The following is a 19,519-nucleotide window of genomic DNA, read 5'->3' on the forward strand; positions in this document are numbered from 1 at the left end:
GAAAAGGTTCACACTCTTACCAGGTGGAAAAAATAAACCCCAGAAATCCAGCAAAGCTGCTGAGGGACTCACTAGGTAGCAAACAGCATCTGCAACAGAAAGTCAAAAGACAAGGTTAGACGCATAACAAACATTTGTTAAAGGGCCATTTAACCTTGTGCCTTACAAAAGCCATCACTCACCTGCTGCCGGACATAGCGGTCGCATCCATCTTCCGCTCAGCCACGTTCACCTGCATTTCCATCTATTGGGAGAAAACCGAGAGGAACGTTATTCAGGGTTAAACAACAACGTTAAGAGCAAAAAACATCAAGAGACATCAGTGAAGGAACTTGCTTCCATTAATAAGCGCCACTGCCAGAAGCAGCAGGACCGAGATCTCATCATTCACATTTACCAGAAGCAGTGCCACCGATTGTCGCCGCCCACAGCTGATTCGCAGGGGACGAAACCTGAAGAGGGTGATCTAATTCCAGGGAGGGCTGCAACTGTGCCCCAATGCCTCCGCAGAGACCAGGTGAGCGTAACAGCTCCTCCCCGGTGCATCTCAACGTCTTTGGGCTTTAGCAGGTGTCCAGCCTGCGACGGGCTCTTCCCTACGTCTGACCCCCACACTCTTTGCCTCTGCTGCCTTGGCCCGGATCACAGCTGTGAGGGTTGGACTGTGTGTGTCGCGCTTAGCCAGCGCGCTCTGAAGAACAGATTAGCTCGGTGGAGGGAGCTCTTCGAACGATCGCCTCCAGAGGACTTGAAGGACTTCGTCAAGCACGTCAGGCACATGTCAGGGCCCAAGGTAGGGCACTTTTTTCATCTGCACCCTGCAAAGCAGACTCCTTCCCAAGGAGACGTCCAAGCCGGAGGGACCGTTCAAGATCTACCACCAGCACCGGTACCAAGGCTATTTCAGCTACCGGCCGCCAGGCCAAGGGGTCACTAGATTCTACCGGGGACGTTGCTGAGGGACTGCAAGATTCTTTGACCGTGTTTCCATTCGAGGGGCTACGCCCTACTACCGGACAAATGTCTGAGGGGGCGCCTGTACGCAGCACTACCGGCAGCACAGCCGATGGCACAATGCCTACCAGGCCTCGTCCTGAGGTGCAGGGTAGGCCTCAAGCTCCACCGTCAAGAGTTCAGGAGGAGGCCGGGCCCGGCGCGGCAAGCACCACGGCGCAGGCACGTGGCATGCAGCTTGACAAGATGGCCACTCGTCCGATACCATCCCCTGGTGCGGAGCAGGTGGGAGACGGAGTGTCAAGGTGGGACTAGTCTTCACCCGGTACATGCCCTTCTGCATATCCTTCAATGTCGCAGGGCAGATACACCCCGCAGGCATCAAGGCAGAGTGCGCCCTGATCTCAGCAACCTCGGGGCCTACTCCTACTCTACCGGCCTGTGAGGACAGATTCTTCTTGAAATTCCTCACGCTTATGAGATCCCCTCAGATGGGCAACATCCTTCGGGATGTGATCAGGGACATTCTACCTCCTGTCCTGCCCCCTGCGCCCATAGTCATTCCTCCTATGGCTCTGGAGCCTCAGGCCCATGCGCAGCCTATGCTGCCCGCGCATCCCGTGGTTCCGGCTCCTGTGTCTCCTGCTCCGCAGCCGGTTTCCTACCAGTCTCCGATCCCGGTTGCTACACCTCATCCTGCGGCGCCCAGTACTCCTCCACCTGTCCCGGACCAACCTGACACCCTGGTGGACACCGATGAGGAGGAGGACCCTGACACGCCGTCTTCAGCCAAGGCTTTCCATGATCGACTTGCAGGTCTAACCGAATACCTGGGGCTTCCACAATCTGAGGTTGAACAACTTGAGGCGGGGATCCTGGCCGAGGTCCTCAATCTACAACCCGCGGCTAGAACTGGGATTTTGATGCAAAAGGACCTTGCCGCTTTGGCCAAGAAGGGATGGCTTAAACCCCACTCCGCTCAGCCCACCAATCGGCACCTCGACACCAAGTATAGGCAATTGGAGGGGGATACACTCTTGCTGTCGGCACACCCTCAACCGCACTCTTCAGTGATTGCTACAGCCTCCATCTACTCAGTCTACCTCAGCCACCTCGTCATCCATTGGCCCTGCTAGGCAAGGAGGACAAGATCCTGGGGGTGAATGGAAAGAAGGTCTACTCCAACGCCTCTCTACACCTTAGTCAGTAACGCAGATGCCATTCTCGCTGCTGTTAACCAGAGGCTTTGGCCAGAAATAGCCGACTTCCTTCTGGAACTTACGGTACACAGTCAGACGCGCTTCAAGGCGACCAAGGCAGGGGCAAAGTTGGTAGCTCAAGACGCCATGGAGTCCACAATGGCGCATCTAGACACCTCGGGCCATGCCATCTGTATCGCCACGGACCTGAGAAGGAATGCCTGGCTACGTGCTACTAAGTTTAACCGGAGGTCCAGGAGTGCATATTGGACCTTCCATTCGAGGGTGGTGACCTCTTCCATTTCACCACTGATGAGGAACTTGATAAGAAGAACAACAGTTCCCAGACTGCAAAATCCTTATCGATCTGAAACACTTGTGTACAAGCGCGATATATAAATATCATCTCATATCATATCCTCACGAAGTCCATGTCCAAAACATACAGCCAAACACACCAGCGTTTCGACAAGGGGTGGGTCTTGCTTGGGTTCTGGGGCTTCCAGGCAGCCGGACCGATCTTTGAGTCGGCACCGCTGCAAACAACACAAGGCGGGGGAATAAGGGATTTGTTCAGTCTCACTCCTCAGCCTCAGAGGGAAAGAAGGCATGACATTCCCCTCCGGGCCCACGTGTCTCCAGTGGGAGGGTCTGGGGGGGAGGGGCAGGCTTGCCCTTCACTCACAGTATTGGCGGGTGAGGTTCACGGACCCCTGAATTTTATCCGTAGTGTCCACAGGCTACCGTCTTCCGGTTCCTCCCTCTCCCGTCTCCTCCCCTGCACTCTCACAGATTGGGACAACAACTCTGTTGGCGTAAATTCGATATCTCGTAGAGAGCCAGGCAGTGGAAGAAGTCCCAGCCTCCCAGCGGGGCATGTGCTTCTACTCCAGGATTTTTCGCCATACACATGAAGAACTAGGCTAGTCTGAGAGTTGTTGGACCTATCCACCCTGAACCTTTCCCTCCCTCTTCAAAAGTTCAAGATGGTTACGCCAGTGCTTATTGCAGAGACACTGTGCAGGGTTGACTGTATGTGCTCCCTAAATCTGAAGGACGAGTAACCTACACATCCCAATTTGGAAGCCTCATCGGTGCTTCCTGAGGTTCAGGATCATGTGCTTCCATTTCCAATACAAGGTTCTACCCTTTGGCCTCAATTCAGCCACTAGGGTCTTTATACCAGGCTGATGAATGCAGTGGCAGCCCTCTTCAGGGCCCAAGGTCAACACGCCTACCCGTATCTGGACGACTGGCTCGTCATGGCGAGATCCCCAGAGGTGGTCCATCACACCACCTCCGCCCTCATGAATACACTACACGAATTAGAATATTCCATCACTCCCAAGAAGTCACAGCTGCAGTCGACGCATAGTCTTACTTTCCTGGGCCTCATCTGGGACACAAGCTCCAAGAGAGTTTTCCCCGCAGAAAGTAGCCCTCACAGCTTGGTTCCTGAGCAGATCACACTGAAGCATCTGCGTCTGTCGCAGGCTAACCTAGACATCATACAGGGCGCGAGGAGCGATGCTACTAGGAGCCAGTACAAAAGCAAATGGACTAGGTTTTGCCACTGGGCGGAGTCAAGGGAAGTCGATCCTCTTACTTGCACTTTGGACGATGTGCTATCCTTCTCTGCGCACCTCGCACACTTGGGAGTGCAAATAGACAGATGCTGCACCTATCTGGCGGCCATCGGAGCCTACCGGAACTCGGAGGAGGACATTTTCTCATCCCTCCAACCTGGTGGTTAAGACATCTGGTGGGCCTCACCAGGCTCTACCTGCTATCAAGCCACACCCGGTGTGGGACCTCAACTTAGTGTTGAGAGCCCTGGCGCACAAACCTTTTGAGCCAATGGCATCCGCGGACTTCAGGCTAGTCACCATTAAGACAGCCCACTTGGTGGGTCTTATATCTACACGCAGGGTTAGCGAAATTCAAGCACTGGTGACTTCAGAACCTTACACTACCTTTCATAGAGACAAGGTGGTCCTGAGGACGCATCCCGCATTCTTACCTGAAGTATTCTCTGCATTCCACCTAAATGAGGAAATAGTGTTACCTGCTTTCTTTGTGGACCCTAAGGACGTTGTTCAGAGGGTCTTGCACTGTCTAGATGTCAGGCGCGCTCTGAAATCCTATCTGGACAGGAACAAGAGCTTCCGCAAATCTGAGGCTCTTTGTCACCTTTGGGGACGGAGAGGAGGGGATGGCGGGTCAAGGCCAGGATATCGGGCTTCCAAGACCTCCATAGCAAGGTGTATGTTTTGCCCATCAAGGAGGCCTATGAGGGGCAGCACAAACCACTTCCGGGGAACATGCGTGCCCACGCTATCAGAGCCAAGGCCACGGCAGTCGTGTTCCAGAGGCAGATGCCATGGCAGGTCATCAGCATGGCGGCCACGTGGGCCACTCCTTTGGCCTTCTGCAAGCACTACTGTTTGTATGCCGGCTCCAGGTCAGACGGGGCATTTGGAGAGGCAGTATTAAGGAACTTGTTTTCTTAAGAGGGTCACCTCTCCGCCCTGGGCTACATTCAGTTGTAATCGCCCATACAGTATGCTGAAAATGGGACGGGACGTAAGAGTATTAATAAGTTACTCACTGTAGTGACAAACCTACTCCTAGTCCATAGTCCCCTTTCCTCCATACGAAACACCACCACCATCCCCCCTCCCCCGCCCTAATACAACTAGTGTCATTAGGCAATGGTAATATTGTTGACACGTCAATGAGGACTGAGGAGTGGTGCCGGTGGGCGGTGACTAACTTATAATTTAGAAACCACAGATGCGCGTAATAACTGATAATAATATAACTGTCTTTTCCCTTTGTAACGGCTGCAACAAATGTAACCGTGAACAAACACAAAAGTGTCCTTTGAAGTGTATTGCGAAGTGTTCTTGTGTAAATGTCTAAAGTATTTAAAGTGATTCTGGTGTATTTATAATACATATATCATTTTATGTAAATTATACATGTAAGCTTTTCTTGGGTGTGCATGTCTAACTAATGTTCAGTGTACTTACCTATATCTCAACTTCCTCTTAAGATAAGATTGACTTCTCTGTCACTCTACTAAGGTCCTGAGTTGGCACAGACTGATACGAAGAGTTGGAGATCTACAAACCACTGGGATAGCTTACTAAAGTCTTACTACCAGTAGGACTTTAGGAACACTCCCCTAACAATCACATATGCATGTTACAAGTGGTTCTAGTAGCATAATCTGGATAAGCCACACCTCATGATGCGAGGGGCTGCATCAGGTATTCAGATACATGATAAGCAAAATAGGTAAATGCACAAGCTGGTAAAGCCAAGCCTTGGGTGGGAGGGGCTACATCAGGTGTGCAGAATTTGAGTGAGTGCAGAGTCAGGCAGAACATTGATTCAATACATAAATACATTGAAAATAACATGGGGCTGCATGTGAAAATTGGAGAAATGTCAAACCAACAGTTTAAGGTAGCTTAAAATGAAAAACAGCGCTGTGCTGTGAAATTTCAATCCAGTAGTTGGAGGTAAGTGATATGCGAAACACAGCACAGGTCTTTAGAAAGGCAGACCAGTAGTTGCAAGGGACGCAATAGGTAGCAGAAAAACTTAATGGCAAGCATCGTATGATGGTGCAGCCTACTTCAGAACAAGCAGACATGCAGGGGACACAATAGGTGGGTGAATATATACTGGCATGCCTCACCAAATGCTAGGCAATCAGACATGGTCAACTCCATTCACCGCCTGCCGGAGTCACCAAGCCGGGCTGGCGAGTGGAACTATAGAGTGCTGCGCGGACGGCCGAGCGGTGACCCGGAGGGGCGCATGCGGGTACAGCCTAGCCCTGCGAGGCTGAAAGCCATGCGAGCCGCATCAAACCAAGTGAGGGTGTCAGACAGACCCAAGGCCAAGCAAGCATCAGAGGCAGATTTGGTGCCTAGACTCTGGAGGCTGTTCACATCACTCGAGAGAAGATCAATTAGGAGACATAAGGTGGGACGAGCGGGGGGCAAGGATATGCAGATAAAGGAGAGAAGAAAGGCAGTGGTGAAAGCTACCTGCCAAGAGGAGCGGCAGCTTTGGCAGAATCTTGTGAGGTAGGCAAACTGTACATTGGCGGTAACTGGTGGCAGAGCCCCTCCAGGCCCAGACAGGGTAGATAACCTTACCCATGGTCCTTCACCGGCCAGCTCCCACCCAAGTGGATTTTAAAAACAGGAAGCAGCCTGTCGGAGGCGGTTGTAGGTGGGCCTGGGTCTGGTGCATGCCCTTTCTTCAATTTCGGATGTCGCATCCGCCATCTTGAAGGAGCCGATGCTCTGGTGGAAGAAAGGAGACCACTGCAGCTCCACCACTATGGCTCTGGTTATTCTAAAGCCGCATGGCTCTGGAGCGGTGAAGAGTGCCACAGACCTTTGCTGGATCAACTTAGGAAGTGGCCTAGACGGGGTAGATGTCCTTACCCAGGGCCCTTCACTGGTGGCTGGCTTCGTCTGCCGACTCCACGTAAATAGGATTTTAAAAACAGTCATCAGCCTATCGGAAGCACTTCATGTGGGCGTAGGGCTGAAGCGAGCCCTTTCATGAATTTCGGACTTTGCGTCCGCCACCTTGAAGGAGCTGATGCTCCGGTGGAAGAAAGGCCACTGCAGGTCCTCGATCCAGGGAAGCTCCACCACCATGGCTCTAGTTGTTATCAAGCCTTGTGGTGCTGTGATTGATTGGGTTTTGACAGGGGAGTTAGGGTATAGATTCTCGGGGTGAGGCCTTTCTCATTCAGGAGCAGACTGTATATGCATTCCCTTTCCGACCTCTCACACTGAAAATATGGAATCTTGGGACAGCCACAGCGGCAGAAAAATTCTGATTGCGCCTTGCGCCTTGCTGGGTCAGCAAGCACTTCGTCCTTCGACTTCATGGATATGTCCATGGATCCATAATACACATTCTTTCTCTTTTAAGGGCCGCTCATCCCTACCCATGATCATTGCTTTTAGCAGCTTGGTATCCAAAGATCTAGTGTTTAGAAACCTTGACGCCTCTCAAAAAATCCTCAACATCATGAAGGCTGCTAGATAGGCCTGCACTAAGTCACAGCATTCTAGTAAATTGACTAGTTTTTGTCATTGGTGCCTAGTACATCGCATCAGTCCCCCTAGAGCTTCTCTGGACCAGGTCCCATCATTCATCTCCCACATTGCTCAATCAGATGTTTGGCTTCACTATTTCCACACTTTCCTATCGTCTATTAGTGATTATAAGTCCTCTAACACCACCTACTTTCCCCAGTTGAATAACCTAGTGAAAGGGCATTTTAAGAGGGTGAAACACCTCTTCCTGCAGGGTAGACGGCCACACTCTGTGGGCCCACAAGATCTTACTTTTGGTCATGGCCCACAAGCCCTTTTATCCCATGGCTTCATCTGATATGAAATTTGTGACCTGGAAAACTTTGTCGGTCACTTTGGCAAGTTGCATCGGAAAGGTACACTTTGTTGCAAAGCTCTGTACCTGGTTTTTCTTAGGGACAAGGTTGTTCGATCCTTTCCTCACTTTTTAGACGCATATGGCTGTTCTTCCCAAGGGACCAGAGCTGCCGGATTGTGGCTTGTGCTCTGTACTGTTATGTGTAAAGATGATCCACCCTCTGCCACCCACCAAATAGGCTTCATGCCTACTTGGTGAGGGTTATGTCACCTCTATTGCTTTTCAGAGTTATATCCTTTTAGAGGACTTGTGTAAGGCCGTTATATTGGCCACACTTACTGCAGACATTACTTCATGGACTCCAGCTCCAGGGCAATGGTAACATTTAGCTGTGCTGTGCACCATATTCAGCTGATCCCTCCGTTAGTGGATTTTCGGCCCTCCTCCCTTCTGGAGTGTGTTTAGTAATCTCACACAGAAATAGAGAAAAGGGGATGAGATGTTGAAGAAAGAACAAGCTACTCACTGGAGTGACTAGTGTACACCTACTCAATACTCCCCTTTTGCTTCATTTGGCGCTCTATCAACCCCCTTTTTCTAGGGAGGTGCTCTTCTTGCACACCATAATAAAAGGACTGGCGAGGGAGGGCCTGGGATTGTGCATGAGGGTGGAAAGGGGTGGGGTGTGGCCGTTTCTGTGCATATACCCGGTCCTTTTTTCTGTTTCTCAATGACTGTTGCACAACATGCTCTGGTCTTGGTGCCACAGGGACCCAGAATTATGGAGGCAGGGCAATTATGGACAAAGAGTACGGTAGTCATCACAGTAACTTGTTTCATTTTAGTTAGGCTTTGAAAGTGTGACTAATTGTGTAAGTAAACGTAGTGTCATGTACACTTCTTTCCTTTTTGCGTCTGGAAAATGTTGCTTGAAAATGAATTGACCTGTTTTCACCATCAGATGAATTCAAAAGTACTTGCGTCAGTGCTCACATTATCTGTGTCTTAACCATTTCAGTCTAGACAAGATATGCCTTCGGAAGATGTGGTGTCGTTGCAAGTGTCACTGATAAATTTAGCCATGAAATGCTACCCAGATCGCGTGGACTATGTGGACATAGTCTTGGAGACAACAGTGGAAATCTTTAACAAGCTCAATTTGGAACAGTAAGCCAAATATGTATTTTTTTTATTGTGAAAATGTAGACTTAAATGAAGCTGCTCCACACACAGATTCTGCATAGTATATATGTTAATTGATATTTGTTTAGTGCCTACTGCCATTGTCATGTATTCAAAGTGCTGTGGGTGCAAGGCCTTTTGGAAGGTGTAGATTATGGAGACATGAAAAAAAAATCACATTGCATGCAAATAGTAATTGAAATTAGCTGACTATTGAATTACTGGCAGAGATGACTGGTTTAACAAATTCTTAAACTATGTTAGTGACTATGTGACAGCTGGACATCGTTTTTCTTGGGGCTCTGCTGTAGTCTAGTAGTTAGAGCACAAGAGGGCTGTTGGGTATAATCATACGTCCCGTCCCCTTTCCTCCATCCTTGTGGATGTCCCCCAACATGGGGATGGTATCGGAATCTTTGACAGTGAAAAATTGAGCTTCTCCAGCATGGGGTCTGGCATGGATTCACATGCTCATGAATATTCCCCGTCGTCAGGCTGGGAATCCTCGGTAAAGAAAAAACCAGTATCAGTTTCGTTTCTGATCTGTCTTTCGTAGTAATAACCAATCACTGGTCTCTGCGTCATACTGACCACAGCCAATGACTGCCCTCTACCTAAGCACCGCCTCTGGCAGCCATCTTCAGATTTTTACCGCACGTTCATGTGTTGGGATCCTCGTGCTATTGCTCTCGAGCGTTAGTGCTTTTTTTTCGCGCTTTTTCACAAAAAAACTTCGATTCTTTCGGTCAAAAGAGCCTCAAGCTCCACCGATCCTACATCCGATCAACGGGGACCCGTGTCGGATTCATCTGTGCCCCTCAAGGGTGAAGATTTCGTCGAGCTACGCTTCGGAGGACTCCAGAAGCTTCTCAGGCCCGGTCTCGGAGATGGCCCAGGAGAAGGGAAGCTCGACGCCCGGAAAGCTGTTCAGGGTCTGCCCTGGATGCCAGCTGCAGAACGTCTTCAAGGAGGACGAACACTCTTTCTGCCTTTACTGCCTTCATGAGGACAAGACGCACGTGGAGAAGGACTGTGCGTTTTGCGGCAACATGTCGGAACGGACCATGAAGGACCGCCATCAACGTCTCGCCAACTGGCTGGAGGGTAAGAGCCCGTCTGGCGAGAAGAAAAAGAAATCCGAGCGGTCTTCTAAGACCTTTGAGGGCGCCCCGGCGACGGGGGCCCAACATAAGGCCAAGCACCGCGAGTCCGCTGGCACCGGGAGCGCCGAACGGTCGGGCTCTACGGGCGCCAGGCAGGGCGCACCCTCCCCGGCACCATCAACCACGAGCCAACGCTCTGGGTCGGGTAAGAGGAAGGCCGAGCACCCGGCGAAGCTCCTGGAGAGGCCCCGGTCGAGCTCTAAGACAGAGGAGGAGCGTGGAAGTGCCCCCTCCCTCAAGGATAAGGCGGTGAGCGCACCTAAGGTGGTGAAGGCCTTGATCCATCCGACCAAGCCCTCTATCGAAACGGTCGCGGCGGCCCTGGCTCAGCCTGTGGTGGCTACACCAGTGGTGGCGACCTCAGGGCCCAGAATCTCCCTGCCTCCTCGGAGGGAGTCTTCCTTTGTGCCCATCGATAGGACCCCCGTGAAACCCTCCGTGGGGAAGAAGAAGGGGGGGCAGGGCGTCGTCGTAGATTCGGCCTCAACCTCAGAAGAGGAGCTGATCGAGGTCTTAAGCCACGGCCTAGGCGTGGAAGAAGGCCAGCCCGTCGGAATGGACCCCGACGCAGGTGGCGACGACGACATCGTCGAGGATACCGACGGGGCCCCTGCTCGCCCGTCGGATTCCCCTCTGCCAGCGCCGCAAGACAACTCGGCGGCCATTTTGTTGGCCATACAGTCCTTATGCTCCGAGATAAGGACGAGGCTACCGTTACCGACGGAGGAACCTCTCCCGTCGGGGGATCCAGAACCGGGACCTTCTGGTGTTCCCCCTACCAAGAAAAGAAGGATCCATCCACCACCTCCTTTTCAACCGTCGCGCCCCGTCCAGCCCTCCTCCCCGTCCACCCGAGGGGATGATACGGGGACTGACACGGCAGCGACGGGTACGGACGACGAGGCATACGACGAGGATTTTCCGTCGTCGCCTCCCACCAGGGCTTCTCCGCCCGACGAGATCGGATCTTTCCACTCCATGATCTCCAGGGCGTCCGAGCTTTTCCAACTCTGCCCTGAGGAGAAGAAAAAGGAAGGCTTCCTTTATCAGCGGCGCGAGGCCAAGAGGAAGACGGTCCTCGCAGTGCCTCTGTTGGACGACATTTGGGATGAGGGCCTTTCCCTCCTCAAGAACCCTTCCACGACGCCAGCTAGAAGAGACCGGTACGAGAAAAAGTACCGGGTCCCGGACACGGCCCCCCTATGCCTCCGGGCGCAGCCTACCCCGGACTCCGTCGTCTCCGCGGCAGCCAGGAAGAAAGCGGGGGGGGGGGTGCGGCCTCCACATCGACTTCCCCGCCGGACGGCGAGGGAAAGAAATTGGATGCTATGGGACGTAGAGTCATCTCGTCGGCAGCGACGACGATTAAAGCGGCCAACGCCTTGGCTATCGTGGCCCGCTACGACAGGGAGCTCTGGTACAAGATAGCTCCCCTGCTGGATTTTCTGCCGGACGACAAGAGGGCGGAGGCCCTTGAGATCCTGCAGGAAGGTGAGGTGGCGTCGGACCACGCCATCACCGTGGCGACGGACATCGCCGACACTGGGTTCCGCCAGCTGGGCAACGGCGTTTGCCTTCGACGTCGTGGATGGCTCAAAGCTACGGACTTTCGGCAGGACGTCCAGACCAGAGTCCTGGACATGCCCTTCGACGGGAACAACCTGTTTGGGAAGACAGTGGACGATTCCCTTCAGGCCATCAAGGCGGATACTGAGACGGCCAGGGCCCTTGGTGTCCTGCAGCAACGACGAACGCCCTTTCGGAGCGGCGGAGGCAAGGGCGCCTCCAAAGGTTCCGGCGGCGGTTTCGCTTCCTACCGTCAAGCGGCCCGCTCGTCGTCGCAAGAGGCCTACAGAGGACGAGGCAAGTCTAGCGGACCCCGCCGTCGTCGCCAAGGAGATCAAGGCGGCAAGGCCGCGTCCAAGCAGGATTGAACCGGCCGTGGGGTCGGGCCCCCACCGAAGCACCCCGGTGGGAGGCCGGCTGGCGGGCTTCGTCAGCGTGTGGGAGTCCATCTCCACCGACCGTTGGGTGCTGGACGCCCTGGCCCGGGGCCACGCGCTCGAGTTTCTAAGAAGGTGCCCGCGCGTCCCCCCCGTGGCCAGGAAAGAACTTCACGTCCCTCAACTTCTCCTGGAGGTAAAGGCGATGCTCAGAAAGGGCGCCATCGAACTCGTCCCAAAGAGGCTTCGGGGCTCCGGAGTCTACTCGCGATACTTCCTCGTGAAGAAGAAGACGGGAGGATGGCGCCCCATCCTAGACCTGCGACGTCTGAACAAGTTCATCAAGGCGCAGAAGTTCCGGATGGTCACCCTCCAGCACGTCCTGGGTCAGCTGGAGGAAGGAGACTTCCTATCGTCGTTGGATTTGGAGGATGCCTACTTCCACATTCCCATCCTAAAGGGGCACCGAAAATTCCTCAGATTCGTGGTCCAAGGGCGTCATTACCAGTTCAAAGCCCTTCCCTTCGGACTACGGTCGGCACCCAGGGTATTCACCAAGTGCCTCGCACCGGTGGCGGCGCAGCTGCGCCGCGAGGGGATTCACGTCTACCCCTACCTGGACGACTGGCTCATCCGCGCCAAGACGAGGGAGCTCGCCGTGGTCCACACGGCAAGGACCGTCCAACTCCTCACGGATCTGGGATTCTCCGTGAACTACGCCAAATCCCACCTGGTGCCCGCGCAAGTCGCACTGTTTCTGGGAGCGAGGCTCGACACAGTGTCCCTTCTGGCCTCCCCGTCGGAGGAGAGGACCAGGACCATCTTGGGCAAGGTGCAACGGATGTTGGTGGCCGACGCGGCCAAGGTGAGGTCCATCAAGTCCCTCCTCGGGATGATGTCTTCCTGCATCTACCTCATTCCCATGTGCAGGCTCCGGATGCGCCCGTTGCAAGAATTCCTGGATGCGCGCTGGATCCAGACGACGGGCAGCTTCGAGGAAAGGATCAAGCTCGACGAGAGTTTCCGACGAGCGATACGGTGGTGGGGCACCCGCGCGCATCTGACGGCGGGCATGGACTTCCAGACCCCAGCCCACCAGGAGACTGTGACCACGGATGCCTCCCTGGAAGGGTGGGGAGCGCACACCGAAAATCTGCACGCAAGGGGACTCTGGCTCCCGACGGAGAAGTCCCTGCATATCAACGTCCTGGAGCTCCGTGCAGTGTTTTGGGCCCTCAGGTCCTTCCTTCCGTCCCTCAAGGGCAAGGTGGTGAGGATCTTCACCGACAACACCACCACCATGTTTTACATCAGGAAACAGGGCGGAACCAGGTCCCCAGCGCTGTCCAAGGAGGCGCAGGACCTGTGGCATTGGGCCGTCGCCCAAGGGATTTTTCTGGTGCCGTTTCATCTGGCAGGGATAAAAAACACCATCGCCGACTCACTCAGCAGGGAGCTGCGCTCGTGCCACGAGTGGGAACTACGGCAGGATCTGGTGGATCGCCTCTTCCGACGGTGGGGCACACCCCAGATCGACCTGTTCGCGACGGCGACGAACACCAAGTGCCGGAGGTTCGCCAGCAGGTTTCCCCAGACGAGGAGCATGGGCGATGCTTTCTCGTTCCCCTGGGAGGGCCTGTTCCTCTACGCGTTCCCTCCCTTGCCTCTGCTAATCCGGCTCGTCAACCAGCTCAAGAGGTCACGGTGCAGGATGATCCTCGTCGCACCTGCGTGGCCGAGGCAGATATGGTTCCCGGACCTTCTGGACTTGTCAGCGTCCCCGCCGATCAAGCTGCCGGCGGACGCGGATCTACTCTCCAGGGAAGGAGGCGCCATCCTCCACCACGACCCGAAGTCGCTGAACTTGCAGGCCTGGCTCCGGCAGCGCTAGAGTTTGGAGGATACGACATACCGGCCGATTGCAGAGAGGTTCTTGCAAAGGCCAGGGCGTCCTCGACTCTTAAATGCTACGGACACAAATGGAAGAGGTTCTCTGTCTGGTGCCACGCACAGAAGATTAACCCTCTACGGATTACGGCTCCCCAAGTACTGCCGTACCTGCTGACGCTGGCCAAAGCTGGTCTGGCACACGCGTCCATCAAGATTCATCTTGCTGCGATCTCCCGATACACCAGAACCACGGGGCGGACGTCCTTGTGGTCTCATCGTCTGGTGAAAGAGTTCATGAAGGGACTGTTCAGATCGTTCCCGCCGGTGAAGGCTCCGGCCCCGGCGTGGGAGCTCAACGTGGTGCTGACCAAGCTCATGGGACCTCCGTTCGAGCCTCTGCACTCGGCCCCGTTGAAGTTTCTATCGTGGAAAACAGCTTTTCTTGTGGCCATCACCTCCGCACGACGAGTGGGAGAGATCCAGGCCCTTTCCTGCAAGGCCCCGTACTTGACTTTCCACGACACGAGGGTAGTGCTCAGGACGCACCCCTCCTTCATGCCCAAGGTACCGTCGGACTTCCATCTCAACGAACCCTTGGTGTTACCTGTGTTCTTCCCGTCGCCTTCATCGCCGGCTGAGAGGACTTTGCACTCGCTGGATGTAGCTAGAGCGCTGAAGTTCTACGTGGACCGCACGAAGGGTTTTCGGAAGACGTCACAACTCTTTGTGAACTTTGGACCTGTCAATCAGGGGAAGGCTCTCTCGAAGGCTTCCATCTCCAGATGGCTCTCCGGCTGTATCATGTGCTGTCACAGGTTGGCAAACCGACCGCTGCCTGGCCGTCCGAGAGCCCATTCCACCAGAGCGATCGCAGCTACCACGGCGTTCCTATCTGGTGTGCCCCTGCTGGACATATGCAGGGCTGCTACGTGGAGGTCGACGCACACCTTCACGAAATTCTACTGCGTCGACCGGGATTCCAGGGAGGAGTCCAGGGTCGGCCAAGCAGTGCTGCGCAACCTGTTCGCCTGAGGTGAGCCTGGTGAGGAGGTAAGATGCTTAATGTTGAGTTGATGTGATGCTTAATGTTGAGCCTTTGCCACCTCCCGTGGTTGTGCATGTGTGTACTGCTATGTATTCTTTATTCATGAGCATGTGAATCCATGCCAGACCCCATGCTGGAGAAGGAACAAGTTACTTACCTGTAACTGTTGTTCTCCAGCATGGGTCTGGCATGGATTCACATGCGAACCCTCCCGCCTACCCCTCTGCGGCTCTTCACTTGGTCATACTGCCACTTCACGTGCTTCCAAATCTGAAGATGGCTGCCAGAGGCGGTGCTTAGGTAGAGGGCAGTCATTGGCTGTGGTCAGTATGACGCAGAGACCAGTGATTGGTTATTACTACGAAAGACAGATCAGAAACGAAACTGATACTGGTTTTTTCTTTACCGAGGATTCCCAGCCTGACGACGGGGAATATTCATGAGCATGTGAATCCATGCCAGACCCATGCTGGAGAACAACAGTTACAGGTAAGTAACTTGTTCCTTCCCCATTAAATTTAGTACAGCGTGTGGCCTCGGGCGTGGGAACCCCACATCCGGCGCCTCACCTCGGTCCCTATTTCCGCATGGACGGTGTGGGACCTGGGAGCCAGCGTAGAGGCTTTTTTTTAGTTTTTTTCCAATATATTTTTATTTGGCATTTTGCAGACATACATTTCCAGGATTTTATCATCAATACACCATTTCTTGACCTTTTGCAACATATCTTAAATAGATTTTCCCCTTAACTGTAAACTTTTAACTCTCCCCCCAAACCCCCTTCCCCAACTTAGACTGATAGCAGGTGGGATAAAGTTATTATGATCTTCTCAGCAGGATCCGACATAGTGTCAGTAAGTCTGTTCGATGTCAATTGTAGGCTTCAAGGAACACGGTGCCCATTCCATTTCTCTACTTGGTGAGATGTCATGGATCGCACCCGTAATGTTTTCCATCTCGTAGAGTTCTCTAGCTTTGCGGGCCAAGATGGCTTCTGTTGGGAGGTCCTTGGATTTCCAACTCATCGTGATGAAGACCCGGGCTGCCAAGAGGAGAAAGTGGGTTATGTGCGGAACTCGTATCCAGCGGCCCTCATTTTCTTCCAAACCAAAAAGCATCGTTCTGCGGTCTATTTCCCTTGCGATCCCTTCGATATCTTTTATACATGTCAGGACCTCTTTGCAGAATGTCTGCATATGTGCCAGTAATCGGCCGGGGACCGGCATCCGCTCCAGCACTGAGGGCTAGATCGATCAAACGTTTTGGATACCTTCTTTGGGTCGTAGTGCCACCTGTGCTGTAATTTAATCCCATGTAGCTTGCATTGCGCCGAGATGGAGGTTTTGTGTGATGATTCGCGCATTTGCTTTCACAGTTGGTCTGTCTGTTGGAGGCTTTTTTAACTTTCCGCTTGCTCCCCTTCTTTCTTTTTCAATTTTACTTAACAGTGCCTCGCCCCCGCCGGTGCATGAGAGCTGCAGGAGGATTCACAAGATGTGCTTTGGGCGACCCTTCATTCCCGGCCTCGTACCCTAATGCACTCTGTCTTGAGTGCCTGGGGCCCGACCACCTCTGGGACTGTCACAGGGCATTGAAGAATCGGTTGTCACGTTGGAGGGAGATATTCCACACTTCTCCTCTTGCACACCTTAAGGATCTTGTCTCCAGGACCTCTCGTCAAGACAAGGTAGGCCCTCTGTTCAGCATGGCCCCTCATCCCGGTGACTCATTCCCGGCGGTTCCAACAGGCAAGGGTTCCTTGGATTCAGATTCTGGCAGGCCTGCGGCCTCTAAGGCTACCGGTTTCCAAGCCGAGAGCCGGGGGCTCTTCCGGGCACTCCAGGGGCAGACCTGAGGCTTTCAAAGCTACTGGCTCCCAAGCCGAGGGGCTCAGGGGCCATACCAGGCTGTCTCAGAAGGGCGGTCAAGTTCGTCCGCTTCTTCGACCACCAACAGGTAAGGGATTGCCGGGGGCCTCCTCCAAGAGTATGCCGTCTGCACGATCCAGCACGACTACTGGCATAGGCGCAGAGGGTACGCTGCCTACCGGAGCTCGCTTTGAGCTAGTGAGTCAGGGCTTTAAGATTACCGGCCAGACGGCCGAGGGCTCGGCGGCTACCGGAGTAATCTGAGGGGTTTATGGTCTTTCCAATGAAAGTTTTTGCAACAAACATTATCCATCGAAAACATTTCCATCGACTGCATTTATTTTGTAAATCCCACCCCTACCCCCAGTTTTTTACCCTTCAAAGCCCACCCCAACGAAAATTAACCCTTTACCCCACACATATATGCATTTGATGCATATTTTTTCAAAGGATAAGTTTCGATCGAAAAAATGTTTTTGAAAACTTTTTCGATGGAAAGACTGTCTACCATCTGAAGTCGACACTTATGCTTCGGGTGGAACACCCAAGCTGTATCCTCCCATGTCCGAGAACTCTTGTGGCTCAGTGCCTTCGCGCCCTCCCTCTGAGGGTGTGGCACAAGGTCCCAAGTTGGCAGATGGGCACGTAGCACAGCCTGCTAGGCCTGGCTGTCATTTTGTATTCGACTCGGGGCCCGCCTGCCCGTGCTTTCGCTCATTGAATGGACCATGCAAGAAGGTTCCAGTCCCCATCTCTCCGTAAGCGGCAGCGGACTGTATGGTACAGGCATCTGCTCTCGTCAGGGGTACATTTACCCATCGCAGCCTTATGGTTACACGCCTCAGGCGCCTGAGGGCTTTCACCAGGAGCGGAGACCCCAGTGCCTCTGAGGGCCGAGCCCCTAGGGATCCAGCGACTACTGAGGACCGCTTCTTCGAGCGCTTCCTTCTCCTCATGCGTTCCCCCTCAGATGACGGGGATCCTGAAGGATGTTGTGAAGGAGGTGATCCTGCAGGTGATGCCTCCCCGGCCGCCTCTTTTTGGTGCTCCGCCTGTTCCTCCAGTGCTTCCCTGCAAGTGCTGTCCCCTCCGCTGGTCAAGGCCCTACAAGTTGTTCAGACCACTCCGCCGCCTCCCCCTCAAAAGCCATTGCACCTGTCTTCAGCTCCGGACACCTGTGTGCTAGGGGCTGGTCTTCCCTCGGTCTGTAAAAAAGCCAGGACAACAAACCCTCAGGATCTGTTAAGGCCTTTCATGACCGCCTTCAGGGCTTGGTGGAGTTCTTTGCGGGACCCTCTGTCCGAGGTAGCCCCCCAGGATTCGGTAGTGCTAGCAGAGTTTTTGGGCAAGCACACCACAATCTGGTCCGACATCCCACTTCAGAAGGATGTCCTGCAGGTGGCGAGAAAGGTCTGGGAGAAGCCCAGTGCCAATGCCCAGATGAAGTTGTTGGACAGCAGGTTCAAGTTGACAGACGGGGAGCCAATCCTCCTGGCCTCCCACCCGCAGCCACATTCTTCAGTGTTGGCTGCAGTCTCACTATATTCCAAACCATAGTCTTCATCCTCCTCCTCCCCGGGAGCCCCTCCAGTTGTCTTTCCAAAGAGGATAAGGTCTTTGAGTCTTTGGGCAAACGCTGTTATGCCATTTGAGGACTGCATCTGCGGCAAGCCGATGCCCTTTTAGCTGCCGCTAACCAGAAGCTGGGGCGGGTGCTCGGGGAGTTTCTGCCTGACCTCCCGTTGGAGGGGCAAGCCTCCATCAAGGCCGGTCTGGCGGATGCCTGGGCCATTGCGCAGGACCTCATGGAGTCTTTGGTCTTTCACATCGACACAGCCAGCAGAGGTCTGTGCCTGGGTGTCGAGATGAGAGGGACGGCGTGGATGCATGCCACTAAGTTTTCATCTGACGTGCAAAAGCAGATCCTAGATCTGTTCTTTGAGGTTGTGGACCTCTTTCATTCGTCAACCGAAGATGAGTTGACGAAAAAAAACTCCACTCAAACCTCCTTGTCCATCCTGACAAAGCCAGGTTAGAAATCCATCCCTCAGTCTCATTTTCTATTTTTTGTCGGTATTATTTTTCCTATTTTCAGAGTGTGAGAGACTGGTCCACTGCTTGTCTGTTGGGCTGGTTAGGAGTAAGTGTTTCTACTGCACTGTTCTCAGGGAAATGCAGCACCCACCCTAAGCAAATGAAACTAATTACTTACATGAAACTCTTGCTGAACACCATAGGGTTGGGCTGCTTAAGGTTGTGTGTGTGTGTGTGTGTGTGTGTGTGTGTCTGCGTGTGGATCTTTCTGTACCTCATATTTTAGAAGGCTATTGTTAGGGAGAATTATCATTTCTGTGACAATTCCCTTCAACCTTACAGACCCCCAGCTCTTTTGGTGGACTTTAGGACTGATTTGGATTATGTGTTTTCACTGTTTTTGGAATCTAACACACTCCATAGGCATCTACTTTTTGTATGGTGACACACATCACCTTCAGTTCAGTGTCACAGGATAAATCTAAATGGATTTCTCTAAGGTTTAAATACCTTTTCCTGTGTGAACTACAGCTCCCAAGAATAGTAAAGTGAAATTGACTTAACTTACCTTTTCTCTTTGTAGGTCCAGCACACACCATCTTATGTGGAGTGCTGGGGGGTTACCGCGTAGCCTCTTCTCCTACGCTCTCATGTAACATTGTATGCTACCTTCACTACTGTAAATGACTGGTGGCAGTGGTTTAATTGTTCATACCCTTGTACATCTCTACCGCAGGGTGAACCCTCAGCTGCAGTACAGCACCCATGGGTGACCATTTTGTCATAATGCCCCATGACTTTTTTTCACCAT

General features: G+C 53.3%; 1 protein-coding gene across 1 annotated transcript in view; it reads left to right on the top strand.

Annotated features, from left to right (window-relative positions):
• Positions 1–19,519, top strand: part of VPS35 (VPS35 retromer complex component) — a 1,351,314-nt gene that overhangs the window by 596,680 nt on the left and 735,115 nt on the right. Inside the window, exon 10 of the mRNA XM_069607068.1 lies at positions 8,602–8,750. Within this exon, the coding sequence (XP_069463169.1) occupies positions 8,602–8,750 (149 nt within the window). The remainder of the gene's footprint in view (positions 1–8,601; positions 8,751–19,519) is intronic.

This window comes from Ambystoma mexicanum, chromosome 1p (assembly GCF_040938575.1).
Source record: "Ambystoma mexicanum isolate Mex_15411 chromosome 1p, UKY_AmexF1_1, whole genome shotgun sequence".
Taxonomy (NCBI): domain Eukaryota; kingdom Metazoa; phylum Chordata; class Amphibia; order Caudata; family Ambystomatidae; genus Ambystoma; species Ambystoma mexicanum.